General features: G+C 34.6%; 1 protein-coding gene across 2 annotated transcripts in view; it reads left to right on the top strand.

Moving 5' to 3' along the window:
* Nucleotides 1-6742: 6742 nt before the first annotated feature.
* LOC145279777 (N-acetylgalactosamine-6-sulfatase-like) overlaps nucleotides 6743-21905 on the top strand; it is a 148971-nt gene continuing 133808 nt past the window's right edge. For both annotated transcript variants that reach the window (XM_080131100.1, XM_080131099.1), the window contains exon 1: nucleotides 6743-7000. In XM_080131100.1, the coding sequence (XP_079987226.1) occupies nucleotides 6911-7000 (90 nt within the window). In that variant the 5' untranslated portion in view covers nucleotides 6743-6910. The remainder of the gene's footprint in view (nucleotides 7001-21905) is intronic.

Genomic DNA, 21905 nt, shown 5'->3' with positions numbered 1-21905 from the left:
GTAATTTTTTGGATATATATTTATGACTGTAACAAGACAATTAAGTAGAGACTGTTGGTTTGCCTTGAAATTCAATATAAAAAATTTCAAATTTCGTTATTATAGTATAGTTGTACCATCTTTTGTTCCATATTTTTTCGGGATTATTCCTAGTGCTCCAATATTTATTGGTATTACAGTGATTTTCAACATGTTCTCTATTTCTTTCAGGTATCTGATATATTCCATGTATTTGCTTCTTTTTGCTGTCTCGTTCATCTTCACTCTGTAACCTGCTGGGAAGACAAAATATAATGTCTTTTTGTCAGTGTCTTTTTTCCTTCTTATTGATTATTATTTGAACATACTTGGGGTTCTCGCCCAGGCTATCCTCACTGATAATAACCGATGGTGTTTCGTAGAGTCTGGGGGACAACAAGTTTCCTTAGATTTCCAGTATTCTGCACCTTTTCAAATGAATTTGTGTTATTGCAACAGCTGTTTACCATTGATTTCTTGCTGGCAATAACTATTGGTCTTCACTAAAATTTGAGTGACAATAAGCCTCCTGAAGGTTCTAATACTCTTTTCAATTGGAACGGCGTGAGAACACTTTTTCTTCCTTATTTGTGATCGTTTTTTTCTTCTTCCTTCAAACACACCGATAATGCTGCATTATGTCTGCTATTTAGTTTTTTTTGTTTTTTGTTTTTTCAATGTAATCAATTTATGTGGCACAATGAGGAAGCTCCCTTTTGGGTTAGCTGGGGGTTTCTGCATTAATCAACCTTATGCCGGGTTTGTTCTGTACTTGTGGACAAATACAGGTAGATTGTTTGTTTGTTTGTTTTTATTTTATGGCATATCAACCTTTTTCAGGTTATTTAATGCCGAATCCAGTGATTTTGAGTAACAATTTTTTAATAGAGTATATTTGTTTTTTTGAGTCCGTTTCTATTTAACCCATAGTTGGAACCATAACAGGTACTACCACTCCAGGTCAGAGTGGACCTGGGAGCAATGGCAATTAAAGGGTGGCTCCACACTCCTCAAAGCCCGCCAGCTGGGGCCTCACCATTGGATATAGTTTAAGGTCATATCCAGAACCAGATACAGGTAGAGGCAGATATTTCAAAATCTCAGCATATAACAGTTTGGCTCAGCTTGACAGGTGACTTGAGATTATATCTTCATTGAAAGAGAGAGAGGAGAATTGAATTGTGTTGTTTTAGACAGTCGAAGCTTGGATTCCATCAAAAGCAGATGTATAGCAGTTTTGGCTGCAAACACCATTAGCAGCATAATTTTGGTCTCAACAGGTCTTAATTAAATATGCTTTTCCAGTGTAAAAATAAATCTATATTTTTATAAAATATGTCTTGTTCTCTATTTTGTGAAGCATTCAATTTTTAGAGAAACATTCCCTGTCATGATGAATGCCAATGATGGAAATGCTGCCCGTAATGATTTAAAAAAAATTCAATAATGGCCAGACCTGCTAGCCAATTATAGCTGACGTCATATCAACCTCTTGATGTGCCTATCGCTTGATCGTGTCTAACACCCGGGGAGCTGGTTGCTGTTCCTAGGATGTAACAACATTTCAAGAAACATCCTTTCAATAAAACCAAGAAACTCTCCACAGCAAAGGATCAGAGCAGATATTAATTATCGCCCTTAGATTGATAAATGACAAATCCTTTATATAAAAGGTGTGTGTGTTTTCTCGTCGAGTGGGTCCGATATGGGGATAGGTTTATTGTATTAGAAGCTTTGTATACACGTAAGTACACCAAAGAGTTTTTCTGTTAATTTATAATGTAAATTTCGAGTGATGAAACTTGAAGAGTGCTTAAAAAGAAAACAATTTGAAAAAAATAAATCGTCTGGGCAAAATATTTGTAAATATCGGGTAACAAAAATTGAATATAACCATATATATAACCAGATATTTAAATAAAATAATCAGAAAAGGCAATTTTGAAACCTAATTAAAAAGAAAAAAAAAAAAAAATAGGCTAGACTTTTTTAAATTAGCAAAATTTGGCCTAAAAATGCAGAATTGTTCTAAAATGGGTGGTTTACTATGTATACATCGTGTTTATTTCCCAGGATGCCACAACAGTCCAAGAAACATCCCCATGACAAACCGAGTAAATGATTGTGTCATGTTAACAAAAATGCACATCTCAAAATAGAAACCAAAGCCTTGACTGCTGATATTTGTGTCATCGGTCGTTTTGGATGACTTTTATCTGCTGACGTCAACTCAGCTGACTGCAGATTTGAGTCAGAAGAGAAATGCTGGTGAATTCATGTTTCATCTGTTTTAGGTATCGGCTGAAAATCTCCTCGAAAGTTAGATTCAAATTCCTGTTAATTTGATCTCCTCACATCGTTTGCTGCTCAAGTGATGACAGATTTTTGTAATATGTAGCTTCATTTTGAATTTCATCAATACTTGAATGTGTAGATAAGTTAAAAATACATCTGGTGAAGAGTTTGGCTTCACGCAAGTTCAATTTATTTTATATTCTGTGCATTTGCAAAGGATTTTATTTCAGTCCAGGAGGTCATTTTTTTTTTTAATGAGTTTCTTTAGACCAACCTGTTACCAACAAAAATCAATCTCTGCAGTTCTGATGAAATAATCAATGTTTTCATGAAGCTGACCAGGTTAAAATTACAACAAGAATAAAAAAAAAAGTGTGTATGTCTATATGTTTCCTGTCTGTTGTTTTCTATCAGTATGAATATTGGTGTGTGAATAATAGGCACTGTGGCATTGTATGTGTATTTACTTGCTTTTGTTTTTTCTTTTTCCTTATCAAGACGTATTTCGCCACAGCATATAGCCGCCATACGGGCATCCAAACTCTGTTACATCTGTTTGATAAATAAAATGGCCTGTAAATGGGTGATCATTTTATTTATCAAACCATTATTTAACTGGATAACATTTTCGAGGCATATAACCGAAATTTTCTTTTGTTAAAGTAGATAAATTGTGTGTGTGTGTGTGTGTGTGTGTGTGTGTGTGTGTGTGTGTGTTTTAGGGGAGGATTAAAAATAACTCCCTTCATCGTACCACTAAATCGGAGTGACAGCAGCCTTCCCTCCAAAAAACTACCTTCATCTTACCAGTAACACTAAGTCCAGGTGGCAACCCCAACTCAAATGAAAGCAAGAACATAGTTACATCTAAAATGGTTACATGCCGTTTAAATGCAATCTGGTAGGAAAGTTGTTTCTTCATCTTTTACACACAGATATGTATTATATTTTTTTCTTTTTTACTCTTTTTCACCCCAAACAAAGTATATTGCCACTTTGAACGTAACAGAGTATTATTTGAGATCTTGTCTAAGAGAGAACTGAGGAGATGAACAGTGAGATATCTATTCACATTACATTTAAAGTTGTAACATTAATGTCCTGTTTGTAAGGAATATAGAACAGTTCATATTTATTATTGTTTGGAGGTAATTCTGTGTGTCGAGTGGAATTGGGAGTAGGTTGACATGTTTCAGATCGCCATCTTGGATAGTAAAGTCTTCTTGTTAACTCTAATAGCTCATGTTTGGTTTGTGTCTTCATGTGGCTAAAAAGCATGAACCATACTATGTAATCCCTTAAATAACCTTTGAGAACCAGTGATCTGCTTACGTATGAGATTGTTCCTGATTGGCTCAATCCAAATCGAAATTACATGTTTGCTCCAATCAGCACCTAAGTCGCAAGGCAAGCAGCTATTTCAAACCTCGTTAATAGCTGTTGTTTGTTTGTTTGTTTGTTTGCTTGTGTGTTTGTTTGGTTGAGCATCATTCGTGATGATTTGTATCGTTTCTCCATCTCCAATATTTTTCTATTAAGAATTCTTTCTAGAAGGATATCAGGTACTTACAAGACGAACCACGTGAAGGTTTTTTTTTTGTTTCTTTTTACAAGGTAGTCATCACTTATCAAGGCCCGGAAGCCACTCAGGGATAAGGGTTATTGCGTGTACAGTAATCAATGGGATAGTATTGTAGTAATCGTTAGTATTGGAGATTTGATAAAGTGTCTTACTTAAGGGGGCGGTTCATCAGGAATTTGTTTGTTGGACTTGAAGACATCCAGGTTGTATTCAGATGGGAAGCAGGCAAACGAAACAGAGTTCCGCAGGTGTGCACTTCTAAGTAAGAAGCTTTGTTCATGGAATCTACATATTGGGTTTGGCACAGATAAAGAGTGGGGAAAATTGTTGACAGTGGTTTCAGCTAAATGGGTGTTTATCGTGAAAGATTGGCGAGGGGGAATCAGAGATTGGAGCTCAGACGAGCACTTGCCATGGAAGTAACGATAAAACAAAGACAGACTTGCAACGTCTCTCCTGTGGTTGCCAATATTCTTAAGTGAAAGTGTTTCTGTGGAACAAACTGGGTTCGAACTGGCCATACACAAGTTGTCAGCAGCCTGCATCATTAACCACTGAACCACCATGATCTCTCTGCTGCTGTTGTTGCTGTTCGTAATCTAATTTATAAAACTCACTATGTCTATCTGTCTGTCTGTCTGTCTGTCTGTCTATCTGTTTGTTAGTCTCCATATTTCCAAACTCTATCCCTTGCGAATCTAAAAGTTGCAGAGCAGCACTCGGGGCCTCAAATGATTAGATTTTTTATGGACCGTTTTTTATTGGTCTTTAGCCATTTTTTTTATTGGTCTTTAGCCATTTTTTTTTTTATTGGTCTTTAGCCATTTTTTTTATTGGTCTTTAGCCATTTTTTATTGCTTTAGCCATTTTTATGGGGTCTTTAGCCATTTTTATGGGGTCTTTAGCCATTTTTTATGGGGTTTTAAGCCATTTTTATGGGGTCTTTAGCCATTTTTTATGGGTCTAGCCAGTTAAAATAGTTTTTAAGGGATCAAAGAGGGGTCAAAATTGAAAAAAATTGCTATATATTTTGGATATTCATCTTATTTTATTTTTAATCATTTCATATGTGTGTCACGTTGGTACAGTGGTAACGTGACCAGTTTTGAATGTTACAGGTTTGCTTTAAGTTTCGATTCTAGCTGATGGCACCCAAATACTTTTTTATTTTTTTTACTTTTGACATCATGACAGTATAATGATATATACGAAATCTGGACAAATTAAAATACCATATTTAAGCGTATTTTACGACTGGGCGAAGCCCCCCTCTCCTCGCTAGTAAGAATTATTTTGAGGCTTTGGCCGACATTCAAAATACAAGCATATACCAATGAAAACAAAATAACAACTCAAAAGCAATAAAGTATACAAAAAAACGTTTATTTTTTGCGAACTTGACTGAGTTTGCAATGAAATCGTGTCCACTATAATGTGCATAACAAACTCTAAAACTGATGTGTGTGTGTGTGTGTACGTTGAAAGGAGAAGTCTTACATACAGTGTAAAGTATGTTTGTGAGTGAACATGTTCACATAACATTTTCATATCAGCTAGTTTAAAGGAAGAGAGATATGGTTTATGAAGTGCTGTCATCTGATAGTCCAGGTGAACGAAAAGTGGATCAGGTGAGGCGTGTCTGTCAAGACTAGATTAAAATTAAAAACGAATGTTCAGTGCATCCCTTTTTATATTGCAGATCAAATGTGTTTCTACGATCTCGTAAAGGGATATAATTTGGGTCTGACGTCTCTAAGAAGTCTGTGTAAATGTATTTTAGGTAATTCTACAACTACTACCACATTATGCAGTGCACTAAGAAAAGGGATCCCTTATGAAATCTAGTAAATTTTTATACTAGTTTGCATCACCTCTCTACCTCCCCACACTTTTTTTTAACTCATGTTCACTCCTGACAAGGCACAGACATTAAGATGAAAATAGCTACTATGAATTAGAGATCATAAATAATTAAGCAGCAAGATATTTGTTCACATTACTTTAAAATTTTTGCATGTTCGTACAGTTGGGGAAGCTGGAAACAGGGAGGAAATTCCAAAGTCTAGCAATTTGAGTGAAGAAACTATTAGAGTAGCCGGCTTTCCGGTATTGGAAGACTTCTACAGTAAAGTAATAGGAGTTTATTGCTTGTCAGGTTCCTTGGGGTTATATATGTCGAAGGGGCACATATGCTGAGAGTTCATAAGAGCGCATTCCATTAAAGTACAGTGTAATCCTGATATAAGATACTCGAATATAAGAAAACGGATATAAGAGAGATTTCTTCTGGTCCCAAATTAGAGCCTGTATAGGGTAACTCGGATATAAGAAACCTGGATATAAGTGTAACCCGGATATAAGATAATTGTATGGCCCGGATCAGAAGTCTCTTATATCCGGGTTATACTGTAGTTGTAAAACGAATGGTCGCTTTGTAGAGATGGAGAAGACTGTCAGATGTGATTATTTTTCTAACACGGTAGAGGGAGCCCACCTTCTTTGTAGCTGCTTTGATAACACGCTCATATTCCCATCCGTATCTGGCATTCCGAGAAGAAAATGAACAATGCGAAATTATGTATGGATGCACATGACAATCGTAAAAAAAAAACTGACTAATTAAACCAATTCGTCAATAAAACTACTTGATATGAACTTTATTTGCGTCAACTGGCTACCATAAAAAAAATTAAATGTATCGTTTTTTTACGAATTAAAAGAAACTTTTCTTTCGTTTTGGGGACAGTTTCCAAAAAATAAATAAAAGGCGCGGAACAAGTAGTTGAAACGAAATATGAGTCGGTGCGTACGTGCGATCCGCATACAAAAAAAAAAAAAACTACGGAAGCTTTTAAGCACAACAAGACACAGCTGTAGGAGAGAAGAAAAAAGAAAAGAAAAAAAGATTGTAATGGTCAATCGAAAGATCGTGCGCTCAAGGCGGGTCACTCGTCTTCCTTCCGTTTCTGATTTGGTTCGGTTGTTAGAAAAGTTCATTTAAGAAGCGAAATAATAATGGCTTTTAATTTTTGTCTAATTTGCATTTCGACTTGTTTTTTATTAACTTCCGCGCAGCCCAATTTTATCATCATGTTAATGGACGACGTAAGTAATTCCGTTATTCAAGTTTACTTTTTGACGCTTAAGGCTTATGTCAATTCGAAATCGACGTTCTAAAAGTTTTTTTCTTTTTTTGTCTTCTGTCGTTTTTAATTATGCTTTTAATAAAATAAAGAATTAATTTATTTATTAATAAGACTTTATTTTCACTTTCTAAACAACATTTTAAATTGCATTCGTTTATCTCGTTTACTTTATAAGTGAGTTTTCAAAACACGTTTATAAAACACTGCTTTGTTATTGTCTTTTATTTTATTTGTTTTGCTTAAGTAAAACGCCGGTGCTTGTGCAGAATTTGGTGCGTGTTTACGATAGAGTTGACAGATCGTTGTTTTCTTTTTTTGTTGTTTGTTTATTTGTTGTTGTTTTTTTAAATGTTTTTTTAAATGTCGTTTTAAGCAAAAAACAAAAAAGAAATAAAAACAAGGTACTCATGCACTTAGTGATCCGTGCTGAAGTAATAACGTTATTATTTAAAAAGCCATTCTTAACATGGGGAGGGGAGGGTGTTTTGTATCTATTCTGTACTTTAACCATACAATTGAATAAAAAAAAAACATCATAAAACTTTAATTAAACTTGGAAATACGATTTAAAAAAATAACGCGGACCAGTAAGTGCATTCATTGGCACCAAAAACAATAGGTAATCGTGAAGAAAGAGAGAGCCTGTTTCCTCGGTTTGACTATAGGTGGCGTTACTGTCTGTCCACCCCGTTACGGAAGCACAAAATGTATATAATGCCACCCTTGAAATAAAAATAAATGTTTTGGTCATATTTTAATTTTAAACGTTTTTTTTTTGTTTTGTTTTTTTTTGCAAACATATTTAAGTTTTATTTTTTTTTTCAAACATGTTTACGTTTTTTTTTTGTTTTTGCAAACATATAAGTTTTATTTTTTTCAAACATTTACGTTTTGATGCTTGTTTATTTTCAAACATTTACGTTTTTTTTTTTTTTTTGCAACCATAAACTAAATGTTTTTGCTATATTTTTCTTTTAAACATATTTATGGGTACAACCGTTTTTCCGCGAGTATTTTTTACGCTCTTATGATTTAAAAAAAAAAAAAAAAAAAAAAAAAAAAATCAACGTTTTTTTTTTTTTAATCTTTTTTTTTATGGACTCCTCCCTTTTTTCTTACTTTTCTGCACTTATTTTACCTTTTCCGCGAGTAGTTATATATATATATATATATATATATATATATATATATATGAAAAAGGATATTGTAAAACCTGAATCTTACTTGAAACTACAATTTAAAAATAGCGCGGTACAATAAGTGCATAAGCAAACTTTTCAAAAAGAAAAATATTTCAAAAATATTTAGTTTATGCTTGCAAAAAAAAAAAAAAACCTTAAATGTTTGAAAAAAAAACAAGCCACGTAAATGTTTGGAAAAATAAAACTTAAATATGTTTGCAAAAACAAAAAAAAAAAAAACGTAAATATGTTTGAGGAAAAAAACCCAAACTTAAATATGTTTGCAAAAAGAAAAAAAAAAACATGTTTAAAATTAAAATATAACAAAAACATTTATTTTTATTTCACGGGTGGCACATTTTGTGCTTCCGTAGCTGGGTGGACAGACAGTAACGCCACCTATAGTCAAACGGAGGAAACAGGCTCTGTCTTTCTTCACGATTACCAAACAATATTATATATCTAATTTACATGTCGAAAATAGTAACATATTAAAAAATTACGAAAATTTATCGTGTAGAATAAACTGCAAATGTTTTTTAGTAAAAAAAAAAAAAAAAAAAAAAAAAAAAAAAAGTCTATCGAAGCTACAAATGTCGGTGTAATCTAAATTTTGCGTTCCGAGTTCTGTCTTTTGTCTGTGAACTCTTCATTTTCTACTTTATGAACGCCTAAGAAAAATGCAAATTTACCCAATTTTTCGTTTTCGTTAATGACTTTCTACTAGATGAATTTTCGTAATTTTTAGATGTATTACTATTTTCGACATGACAACTAAGTAAGTAATATTGCTTTTACTTAAAAATATATTGGGGAGGGGAGGGGGTTTTGTAACTGTCTAACAATTTAATTAAAAAAAGATATCGTGAAACTTGAATTTAACCTGAAAAACTATTTTAAAATAGCGCAGTATCAAAAATGCATAAGCACCAAATCGCGGTAAAGGTGCACCGCAGCATCTTTCCACTCTCAAAAAAATCCTTTAAAATTATCACCAATTAGGTTTTCGGTGGTGCTGAAAACGAAAATACATTTAAAATTCCAGAAAACAAGTAATTTCCAAGATATAAGAGGGGCGTGCAATAAGTAATGCCTCTGACCCACTTCCCATAGGAGTAGAGCAACGAAACTTGCCACAGTTATTAGTCTTTCTCTACATAGGAACCACCCAGAGTTATGCATTTCTCCCATCGGTTGATGCAGCTATGGAGACCGTTTTTGTAGAACACCTCAGGTTGGTCCTGCAACCACGACATGACTTCAGAAATCATCTGGGAAACGCTTTCCTTTCAAAAACAATTTCATGGCTGGGAAGAGGTGAAAGTCAGAGGGTGCAAGGTCAGGAGAGTAGGGAGGATAGGCGAGGATTTCATAACCACATGCCTGTGATTCTGATCTGGCGATATGTGAGTTGTGGACCGGAGCGTTGTCCTGCAGGAGGAGGGTACCTTTGCTGATCTTGCCCCACCTCTTGATTTTGATAGCTTCCCTTAATTTCCTCAAAAGTGAAACATAATAGGCTCCTGTGATTGTGGTACCCTTTACCAGGAAATCTGTCATCACTACTCAGTCCTGGTCCCAGAAGACTGTGAGCATGACCTTGCCAGCGGAGGGTTGCACCCTTGCCTTCTTTGGAGGTGGTGAGTCCAAGTGCTTCCACTGCATTGACTCGGCTTTAGTCTCTGGATCAGTGATGGACCCAGGTTTCATCCTGTGTAATCAGTCTTTTGAAAAACTTTGACTCATCTTCTTGGCCCATCTCCAAATTCATCCTCGAGCGCTCGACGTGTTCTCGCTTCTGGAATGGTGTGAGCAACCTGGGAATCCATCTGGCAGACACCTTATGCATATGCAAATGGTCATGAATGATAGTTTCCACAGACCCTGTACTAATCTTGACATCTTGGGCTATTTGGCGAATAGTAATGTGCCGATCTTCCAAAATGGCAGCCTCAACTTGACAGACAGAGGCCTCATCAATGGCAGAAGGGAGGGGGGCGACCAGGTCTGGGAGCTGTTTCCACAGACTTCCAGCCATATTTGAATTCACGATACCAGCGTTTTACAAGGTCATATAATGAGGCATTATCACCAGAAGTTTCTTTCATTTCATCAAAAATCTCCTGTGGTGTGCATCCTTTCAAATACAAAAACTGGATCATTGCTCGACATTCAACAAGCTCGATTTCACATCTGACTCGGTTCAAACACCTGTAAAACAGAAACCACAATTAGTTCAGAGCTTTAATTTACCACATAACCTGTAGAGATATAAATCATTGCACATGCAAAATTTCAGCTAGATCAGACAACTGGAAGTGGGTCAGGGGCATTATTTATAGCACGCCACTCGTAAAGAAATTATAGGTTCCAAAAATGAGGGATCCGTTTTCTATAATTATTTAACGTAAAATGAGCACCCACTTTATGACTACCCTTTTCTGTTGTTTGTGGGGGTTGATCAACGTAAAATGGGTAATTGTGGCCTGGTAGATCAACATAAAACTTGTTGCAGGGCCGGTCGTCCTGAGACAATCGACCCAACAACTAACGATGTAGACATGGGCAAAAAGACAAAGAAGAATGACAGATACAGGTTGTTTGATTAAAGACAAGGGTTCGCCATTTATTTGCAAAGGAACAAAAAATCGTGTGATCCTGATGCTGATTGTCCGGAAGGTCGCATGTCACTGGAGGCTAAGGTCTGGAACATGTACTCTAGACGTAGCATGGTTTAGGGTTGCTCGCTGGGTCTGGAACGATCGGCTGGACGTCGGGGCAATCTGGAACGGACAACACAGAGTTTAGGGGTCAGTATTAAGTAACATACGACACTGAGAATGTGGGATCAGTGTTAAGGAACAGACGAGACTGAGAACGTAGGGTCAGTGTTAAGGAACGGACGGTCGGTAGGGAGCAGACCAGAGGAGCGAGGTGCAGGCAAGGTTGCAGGCTGGAGGAGCAAGGTGTAGGCGAGGTTGCCGGAAAGCTGCAGGAGGAGCTCGAAGGCTGCAGGAGTGAGCTGGAAGCTGCTGGAGACTGGGAGTGAAGTTCGCTGCTGGTGGGTGTCAGGAGGTAAGCAGTAGTGAATCGCATTCGTAGAAAAACTTATTAGCCCTGATAAGGGCTGTTTGAACTGCTGCTGAGACGGCTGGTGGGTTCGGTCGATGTGACTGGTAGCGTCAACGTCGCCATTTCAGAAGCCTCCTTCTACTCTTCCGTCTGGGTCTGGTCTCCGGACGAAAACTCCCTGGTTGGACTGAGGCTGGCTGTATTCATTTGGCCAGCATGATGTTAGAGGCATCGCTCCCAATAAGACAAACAAATGACTCTAATTAATTCCAGAACTAAATTTATGCAATTAAACATAGATTGGGAGTTTGAGGATTCCATTTAAATTAATTTCATCTAAGAAGTAAAAAGTCAATCACCTAAATTATTGACATATTGTTTGATATATTTGAATTCTGACATGCGTAGCGAAGTTGACGATGGAAAGAAAGGGAAGGTGAATGCATTCACTGAACCCAAATAATGTTTATACGTTTAGCTTGTGTGAGCCTATCGTGTCCTTTGTTTAAGGGAAGGCGAAGAGAAGAGGGTTGGAGAGAGAAAGAAAAATGGAGGTGGTGATTTGAAACCGCGACAAACCTACCTTTAAAAAACTTGCTTTCCAGATGTTTTTGAGTGTGCCGAAAATGAATATCACATTTAAATTTTCTGCAAATAAGTAGTTTTTCCAGATATTAAGCAACGTAATATTATGTTTTGAAACTATAATTTCTTTATATCTTGGAAACTACGTGTTTCCTTGAATTTTAAATGTTATTTTCATTTTCAGCTTCCTTAAAAACTTAGATTAGTGGTAATTTGAAATGATTTTTTGTGGGAGGAAAGATTCTGCACTTTTACCAAAATGGATCTGTCGAAATAGGTATAAATTTAACAAATTACGAAAAATAATTTATAAAATTTATCAAATTATTGAGCTTTTTCATATGTTGTGCTACCAATTCAGTATGACAAACTGACTTATTTCCTTTGACTTAAATTAAGGGTTCGCCATTTTCACAAACAAAAATGTCAGAACGTAATTGTGAAAGATTTTTTTTGCTAAAAATACATCTACTGTATCATTTTTTGTAATTTTTTTAGCTTATTCTAATTTCAACATATGAGATACTTTAAATAAGTTTCAAGACTTTTTTTTTTTTTGTATGGGCACTTTTTCCGGGTAACTTCCGCGTATATTTTTTTCTGAAATGTTTCCTTGTAATTGATTGAAAATTGAAAGACAACAAAAGATTTATTTTGATTTTAAAATAAAGCCAGATCATATCAGTTCAGCATTAGTGTACAATGTGCTACTTGAAAGTTTTCATAAACAGTTGAAAATAATCGACGATTGGTTGGCAAAATGAGAAAACGATGTAAGAACAAAATATTTAACAATGCCCCCATAGTTACGAACGAATTTCTAAATAATGTTACTATTTAGAAAACCATTTTTTTACATGGGAAGGGCGTGGGCTTTGTTAACTATTCTGTGCCTCCTCTCTATGAATGAAGTTAAGATGTTATTATAAAAATTTGGTGGGTTATTAAATTGATTTGCTTTGCTGTAAACAAAACCGAGATGGAAATAATGGTAATAATAATGATAATAATAATAATAATAATAATAACAAAGACAAATGTTTAGATTAACACTCTCAGCTAAATCCACATTCCAAAAAGAAATGTTATTTTTATAGGTGATTACGTGTGGAACCTTTAAAAAACTTGACAGAAGAAAAAGCAATCATTTTAGTATTTAAGAATGGAAGATAAGTTTCAAATATATATTTAACATAAAAAATGTGGTAATTCTTTTTTGGAACGTCAGGATGCTAGATTTCAATTTGGTATTTTGGTTTGCAAAAAAGTTATGTCAAATTTTATTCCGTCATAAAAATAAATTTCTACAGAAAAAAAAATATTTGTACATTTTAGATCACAAGTAATGAAAAAATGTAATCAATATCCCACATCTCTCTCTCTCTCTCTCTCTCTCTCTATTTTTATATATATATATATATATATATATATATATATAGTGTCACGCAAAAGTATTGGAAGATTTGCAACAGCTTCACTAGGGTTTTCCAACTGTACTAAGTGGAAGATTACGTTCCCTTGATATTATTCGATACCCTTTTCCTTCTTTGTGCTTATCAATGATTTTTTGACGAATTTAGTTTTAGGCATTTTTATAAATGAACTGGTTGACTTTGAAGGAGTGAGCCCAAACTGGAAGAATTTTATAAAATTATTTTAATATAAAGCTCTCTCATTCGTCAGTGATAAATCGTTTGCATTATTGCAACACACTAAGCAAAAGTCATTTAAATTTATTTCAGAAAAAGAATTTATTAAAAGTGTATCCAATACTTTTGCGTTTGTTAATTCATATTTTTCCTTAAATATAAACTTTCTAAACTTTGATTTTGTAATTACTGCTCCAAATATAATTTAGAATAGTAATAGGAATATACTGACCAAATTTTAGGTAAAATCTTGAACCCTAATTAAAGTTATGAAGAAAAATGTAATATATCCAATACTTTAGCGTGGCACTATATATATATATATATATATATATATATATATATATATATATATATACACACATGCTATTCAGTTATAAAAATACATTTCTACAGAAAAAACATATATAATCACATAAAGCTACTTTGGTTAAATAAAAAAAGTATTTTAATATACAAACATTGTGTCCAAGTTGATTGCTATTTATTGTTGTCATATTTTCTTTATTTTTATTATAGGAAGAAGGTTTCTACCTATAAGCTAGTCACTTGCCTCTTCTATTAATTGGCGACCCGGTGCCAGCACTTGGATTTATCAAAAAATTAGTTTGTTTTAGAATCAAAAACATCGATTTCAGCTTCATTGCATAAGTTAGATTTTTTTAAATAATAAACATGGTTTTTCATATAAAATTTTATGAGAAATGTATAAAGCTACTTGTAAAATTAAATTTTAATCATTTTTATTCATAAGAAAAATTATTTTCCCAGTACGCCACACAAGAGATTTATCAAAAAGTTCTTTTATTTTAGAAGCAAAACATCGTCTTCAGCTCTATTGGATTTCAAAAATAATGAACATGTTTTTTCATACATAATTTTATGTTTCTTGTCTAGTGAAATGTATAAAAAAAAAAACCCTGTCCAGAGCATGTAAAACCTTTTAATAATCAAGTGAACTCCCTTGGATGGGGGCATATAGACATTTAGCAAATAGATGTGAAAGTTTACAAAGAGAATAGGCAAGTTATCTCTCAATAAATAGCCTATAAATAAAATAAAATCTGTGAATCAATGTTAAATCTGTAAATAAGATTTATAACCCATTCTGTGACCCTTCTCAATCCTACGTTGTAAATGAACAACTTCTAATAAAAAAAAAATGCATTTGTGCTTGTTTCATTTTTTATTGCCAAAAAAAAAAATGAAAAGAATCGGTTTGGAATCTGAATTTAGGCTATAATCTTTTCGATTCCAATACTGATTCCAATACCCCAAAAAGTTCTGATTTTTCCAATTCCTGCTTCTGATTCTTATTAATCGTCCCAACACTAGTTTTCATACAAATCATCATCAGAGATTACTGACTGATAACAAACTGGTATTCCCTGGAGTCTGGATGACAAGTTTTCCTAAATTTCCAGTACTCACCATCTTTTTCGATAACACAATTCATTTACAAAAGAAAGTGATCATAACAGCCATTTGCTATTGACTTCCTACTCACAATGATGATTTGTATTTGCTTTGCTGATATAATATTTTACATAAAAGGAACTTTGTGTGTGTGTGTGTTCATTTCCTATGGACTTGAAAACGGCTGGGTTGATTTTTATGAAATTTCATACAAATGTACTTTATGTTTTTAGATAGGTTTTGTATCAGAATGTCTCTGATAAGTATTGATAATTGATCCAAAAACTCCAATGAAAGAAGGGATAGGTAATATTAACCAAAGTTAACATCTTACAAAGCCTAACACAGCATAACATCACAAGTGCATTTGAGAAGTTTTATTATTATTATTGAAAGGCCCGACATATAAAATCAAGTAGGTTTTTTGATGTGACAGGGACACGTTCGAAATGAATGTTTCTGTTTAAAGCACAATTGCACCATGATACTTGACTTTTGCATTTTAAACTTGAATGCAAGCCATTATATATATATATATATATATATATATATAATAATTTTATAAAATCAACAGTAGATTCTCTACAGTGAAGCATAAACTACAATTTATTGTAGACTAAAAGCTACTTTGGAGAGGCATATGAAGCGTTCTCCCAGTGCACCGTGATGGGTTCCTAACTAGAGCAGGCAATCAATTTGATTGAAAAAATAAGCGATTTCTCGGATTTTGATGGCAATAAAAAATATGGGAGTGTGAAACATTTGTTGATCATCCCCAGCCAACGCCGGGTCTCCCTTCTAGTTATTAGTAGTAGTAGTAGTAGTAGTAGTGGTAGTAGTAGTTATTATTGGTATTATTAGTAGTATTAGTAATAGTTATTATTATAAGTATTAGTAGTAATTATTATTATTATTATTATTATTAGTAGTAGTAGTAGTAGTGTTAGTGATAGTAGTAACAGGTGTGTTGTTGCCGTAGAAATAGATGTGTTAGTTTGGCCAGCAAAATGACAAGGCTTGTTTTGCAATTATTCTTATATGCTCATGACACGGCATAACAACCTGCCACTTCAGCCAAGACAAGTGTCCGAGACATACTAATCCGCTTCTGTCGTTTGTTCAGATTTTGTACTGTCGGGAGTCAACCTCTGTTTTCCGGTGTCACTGAAACGCCCGCACGTGTGTGTGTGTGTGTGTGTGTGTGTGTGTGTGTGTGTGTGTGAGAGAGAGAGAGAGAGAGCGCTCTTTCTCTCACTCGTTGGTTCTAATGTCGACTCTGAGGTAAATAATAACATATCTCTAAATACATGGGCTCTTTCTTGTCCAGAAAGATTGACAGTCCTCGCCGCATCCTGATAACACCCTCCTTCCTTCCAAACGATGTTGTGGTCCCCAGATGTTGTGACGATTTGACGAGTTCGAAACTAAAATCGTCTGCTTTAAAGTTTTGCATGCACATCTTGGGTTTATCATTTTTTATTTTTGTTGTTGCGTGTTTGTTTGTTGGCAGATGTGGGTGATATCGAATCTGCTTAAACTTTATTTAAATACTAGTTTGCCTCCTCGGCTTGCTGTCGCTTTGTAAAGTTCAGTACTTGGAATACTTGAATCAAAAACTTTCTTGTTATTTTCATGAGAGGTGCTCGACTTAGCTTTTATCTATTCCTCCCTCCCTTTCAGACATAGATAACAAAAACTCGTCTAGCTAACCACTGTCAATGGGTTCTCTGTCCCTCTCTCTCTGTCCCTCTCTCCCTCTCTCTCTGTCCCTCTCTCCCTCTCTCTCTGTCCCTCTCTCTCTCTCTCCCCCTCTCTCTCTCTCTCCCTCTCTCTCTCTCTCTCTCTCTAAAACTAAACGAAAATTCCATGATTAAAGTTCCTTTCTTAGAACTGCTCGTCTGTGGAACATGATACTACAGAACTGCTTTCCACCCGACTACAACATTGTTATTTTTAAGTTCAATGTAAATAAATTTTTATTAAGTCGCCCTCTTAATCAAATTCTGCCCAATCACCACCATCGTTACCAATCATTACATTGCTGTCTCATCGTCTACCTGATATTCACTTAATCCATATCCTTCGGTGGCTTTTGGGCCTTGATAAGTGGTCCGTGGCAAAGAGGACCAAATGAAGACTCCCCATTAAAAAGTTGATTTCTATTTCAGGTCTTGTATGGAGGAATATCACAGTTAAACTTGTCGCTGGCAAGTAGTTCTAATGATATAATAATACCTTCATTATCCAATGTATTCCTTATTATTTTCACTGGTCGCCATTCTTAACATGGGGAGGGGGTGTTTTTGTATTCTTGGAGCATGCGTCAACTGTCTTATGGAACAAAAAAAATGGCAGCCACTTTAAAGTATTAGAAAAAAACATGAGAATATGGATATAAAAATTACTTGCTGGCGACAAATTAAACTTTGATATTCGTTTATACCTGAATACCTTTGAAAAATTAACATTTTTCAAGGTAAGTCTTCATTTCGTCCTCCAGATCATAACGATCGTGATTTTGATGCAAACACAAAATAAAACTTTTTTTACTCTAGTCACTTGGACGTAAAGGGCTACTATTTTGGACCATGTCTACTGGGGACTATATGAGGAGATGAGCAAGATGACTATTCACATTACATTTAAACTACTGAATGTTAGTATAGTAAGGGAAGAAGAAAACAGGGAGTCTAGCAGTTCAAGAGAAGAATCTATTAGAGTAAAAGGCTCTCTAGTATCTATGGATATCTACATGAAGGTGTGGGATTTTGCTACTAGACAGATGTGTCGGGTGCATGTACATCTAGGGGGAGCAATGAGTTCGTCAGAGCACATTCTATTAAAGTACTTGTAAAACAGACACTTATGCAGTGATGGGGCAGTGGTTGGAGATTGGTTGATAGTGAGGGATCTATTCATATAAACATTAAGACTTTGATGATTTTGATAAAACTTTGTTCATCTTTTTGATATGACAGTAAAGAAAAGAAACAAGAAATCAATTCTAGTGTGTGTGTGTGTGTGTGTTTGTGCATGTTTGTTTGTGTGTCATTAACAATTTAGAAATGGCTCATAACTTCCTCAATTCTTGAAAATCCCCCAAAAGAAAAGTCCTGAAAGGAACATATGAAGACAAATGTTAAATATGCGTCTGCAAAATAAAAGAATATTTCCAAACAGAATTATTTGTTACATTAAATCTATATAATAAAATCGATTTCCTCATTTATATTAAGACATAATAGGTTACTAACCAAAACGTTCATTTGCTAATCTGTTCTGCAATCCAATTATCATGCGTGTTTCCAGAAATTATGCATTCATTCTTTTTTCTTCTTTCAATATTTATTATATTTTCTCCGGAATACTTGATTCTCCCAAATAAACCTTCCAATTTTTACTCTCCTCTTATCTGCTCCCCCGCCACCAAATTCACTGTGTGCTAATTTTTCATGGCATAAGAAAGGAACGAACATTAGCTAATTCTAGAATAATTAACAAAAAGACCCGTGACGCAATAGTTAGATTACCTGGAAAAATCAATTGTAAAAAGTGATATTCACTTAAAGGTTGAAGGTTCAATCTTCAGTGTGGGCGACCGAAAAATACAGTTGCAAATTACTTAGGACCTCTATCTACATGGCTGACGGAACAAGAGCATGCTATCCTCATCAAGTAAATAAATGGTTCCACTCGAAATTCCATCCAAATTTCCGAGTTTGATAGAAACCTTCCCGAATTTGACAAAATACATCTGAAGAAGGTCGGAGGTTACATCGACTAAAACGTTGTGAAAATTACACTCATGATGAGAACATTAGTCTGATGAATTCAAATAATACGAATTAACAAAAAGTTCAGATTTGCATGCCTGAAAAACAACAAATGTTCTCTAAGAGTTTAACCGTTTGTGTTGGTGAGCTTTTCCGATTAATTTTTTATTATAGTTATATTTTTTTTGTCTGTTCATTTGAAATCTGAAATTTTCTTAAAGGTGCTTTAGAGAGTGTTTTGCCAATTTTTATTACAAAACCACAACCGCAACGATAAGAAAAATTCAAAGTAAATAAATTTTATCCACACGACAACGTGCAGCATCATCTGCACAGAACATCAATATAACAACACAAACTAAGGACATTTTTAGTACGGAAAGCCTCTTTCCTTTCTCTGATGGAAATTTTACTATCCGAAATTAATAAGAAAAAAGTCAATATTATAAAAATATACATATTTGTCTGAAACAGGTTTTAAAAGGCAAAAAGAGAGATAGACAAAGAGGGAGAGAAAGTGAGATGGCAGGAAAGAAAAAAAAATTGTATGCATGTAGCAGCATACAGATTTCATATATACATGGATCAATTTATATATTTATAGAAGTGAAAATGTCTGTGTGTGTGTGTGTCTGTCTGTGTACATTTCTCTACCAAATAACTCTGTCAATTTTCGGTCTACAGACTCGAGATTTGACATACAGGGTATTGAGATTTGGGAAAATCTTTTTAATCAAGTTTCGTCCAGAAATTTTGCTGTCAAGGGTTCAAAGTTCAACGATTTGACCTTTGAGAACTCTACCAAACTTCTCTGCCAATTTTTGGTCAAAACACTTGAAATTTTAGATATAGGTTACTTGGACATGGATCTAACTTTATAATTTGATTTGAGCCCAAAACAATAAATGCTAAGGGGTCATAATTGGGGTCAAAGTTTCAAAAAATTTGACGTCTGCTGTCTCTACTAACTTTTCTCTGATAGTTAAGGAAACCTATGATATAGAAAGGCATTACCGTACATATTCACACTTTTTAATATATCCATATGCACATAAAGTTATGAACAGTACATAGGGCCCAAGCAAAGGCGGGCGGAACTGCTAGTTATATATATGATTATTAAATTTTTTTTTAATACCTACAAACACATGTTTCATCCTTTCTAGAATTATTAGTACAGGAGTCAAGATTACTGCTGGTTAGAAGATTCGAACCTGGTCATCTCTGACTCCATTAGCAAGGAATAAACCTAATGATTTTTAATAAAATATTTGCATCTTAACGTGCTTTCAAAGACATTTGGTTTGTTTATTCAAACTTTAAAATTTCTTAAAGATGTTCCTATGAGCTATTTTTGCCAATTCTCGTGACAGTTACTTCCTTTTTTTTTTTCTCCTTAGAATTGATACTCACATATTTTTTGTTTTAATTAATTCAATTTATATGTAATGGTGAAACCTGTGGAAATTCTACAGTGACATCTTTCGTATGTAATATATTGCTGCTGGGCATCCTGTGGACGTTCAGCATGAATGGAGACCCCACGATATTATCGTAGTCCTTTTGTTAAAACTGTAAAAGTATTTATCTAAGTAATCTGGTTAATGAAGTGTCAAAATATATCTGGTTGTTATATTTTATCTCCAATATCTTTATAGGAGTCTGTGATATATTTCCATTGTATGAACGCCTGGCGCGAGCGGAAACCCAATGATATCATTATACTATCTTTAGACAGAACAGATGCTACCATCAGATTCTAGCCAGAAAACCATGAAGGTATATTTTAGTTTCACATACGGCCCAAAAGCGACGTCATTAATTTTTTTTTTTTTTTTACATTGCGTCTTCAGTGATCAGGAGATCCTATTTATTAAAAAGGAGGATAGATGCTATGAATATTAAATTAGCATATCTATATACTAATTTAATGTTCATAGTATTGTTACTGTAAATGGTTTTGCCCTGTTTATTATTTATTTACTTCTTCTACTTATTAAACGTTCCTGTTGCTATTCTCTTTTCCTGTTTCTTGTTACTTTTTACTATTCTGTTTACAATTACTTTTACTTCTAAGGGTACTTTTAAGTGTCTGTGTGTTCGTATCAATGTTCTTACTTATATGGGTGCGTGTATGCTCTTATTTCTTGCCTTGAAAGTCGTCAAGGTGTGTATGTGCAAATAACATCATGCATACATACCTGCTTGCCTTGGCCAGTGTATGATGCCTTCTTGGACGCTGGTCTCCATCTCATTGGGAAGTGGTCACCGCAGACAGATGCATCGATAACAACAAGATGGAGTTGAAGCTTCAATTATTTATTAAAGGCAAGCCTGTATCTCGAACCCTGGTTGTGGAAAGACCTGAAATCTCCACCTAGACCACTCTTAGCCCATTTGGTTGTCAACCGGAAGCCTACAACCACAATTCCCGTGTTACCCCTAATTTCCGGTGCATTCTATCTAGGTTGATACCTGTCAAACCTAACCTTTTATGACCCTGCCAAATCGCTGATGGGAAACCTAGAATGCTTATTTAACTTCTATTTCTAAAAACTACCTATATAGCATTTAAGCTGGGATTCCCAATACTACAGCATGTTATCACCTTCTATCCTACTTTTTAATAAATAGGATCTCCCGATCGAATAATTTATAATCTAAAAACCGTGGAACGCATATGCACGTATGTTAAATGTATTATGGGATTTATATATAGATATTTCTCACTACACAAAGCTGCGACATGTTCTGACTATTTGCAAAATAAAAGAATATCAGATTGGGCATCAGATACACAAACATTACAACACATTCTGACAATTCACAAAATAAAGGAATATCAGATTTATAATCAACTAGCTTGGGTACCTGGCGTTTCCCGGGTGTTCGAAGGTGTGTTGAGCAAAAAAAAAAAAAAGTTGTAGTAGGCAGGCAGGCTCGAACCCATACCACAAAGGAGGAAAGAATGTGGGGAAAAAAATGGGACATGTTTGCTGTTGCACCCATCTCCAAACAGGAAGTGACGTAGGTTTAAATTAAGGCAAGACAATCGAAAAGAGGGATGACTTTCGAAAATATTGATTAAAAAAGTAACCTCTCCCTGTAGAAAAGTGCTCAGTTGAGGGTGAAGGAATTAATGTTTTTAGACAATTTTTCGATATTTGTCATCCGAATGGTCGAGCTTT

The sequence above is a fragment of the Euprymna scolopes genome, chromosome 7 (assembly GCF_053919585.1).
Source record: "Euprymna scolopes isolate OS-2025 chromosome 7, ASM5391958v1, whole genome shotgun sequence".
Taxonomy (NCBI): domain Eukaryota; kingdom Metazoa; phylum Mollusca; class Cephalopoda; order Sepiida; family Sepiolidae; genus Euprymna; species Euprymna scolopes.
This window is presented reverse-complemented; position numbering and strand designations above follow the sequence as displayed.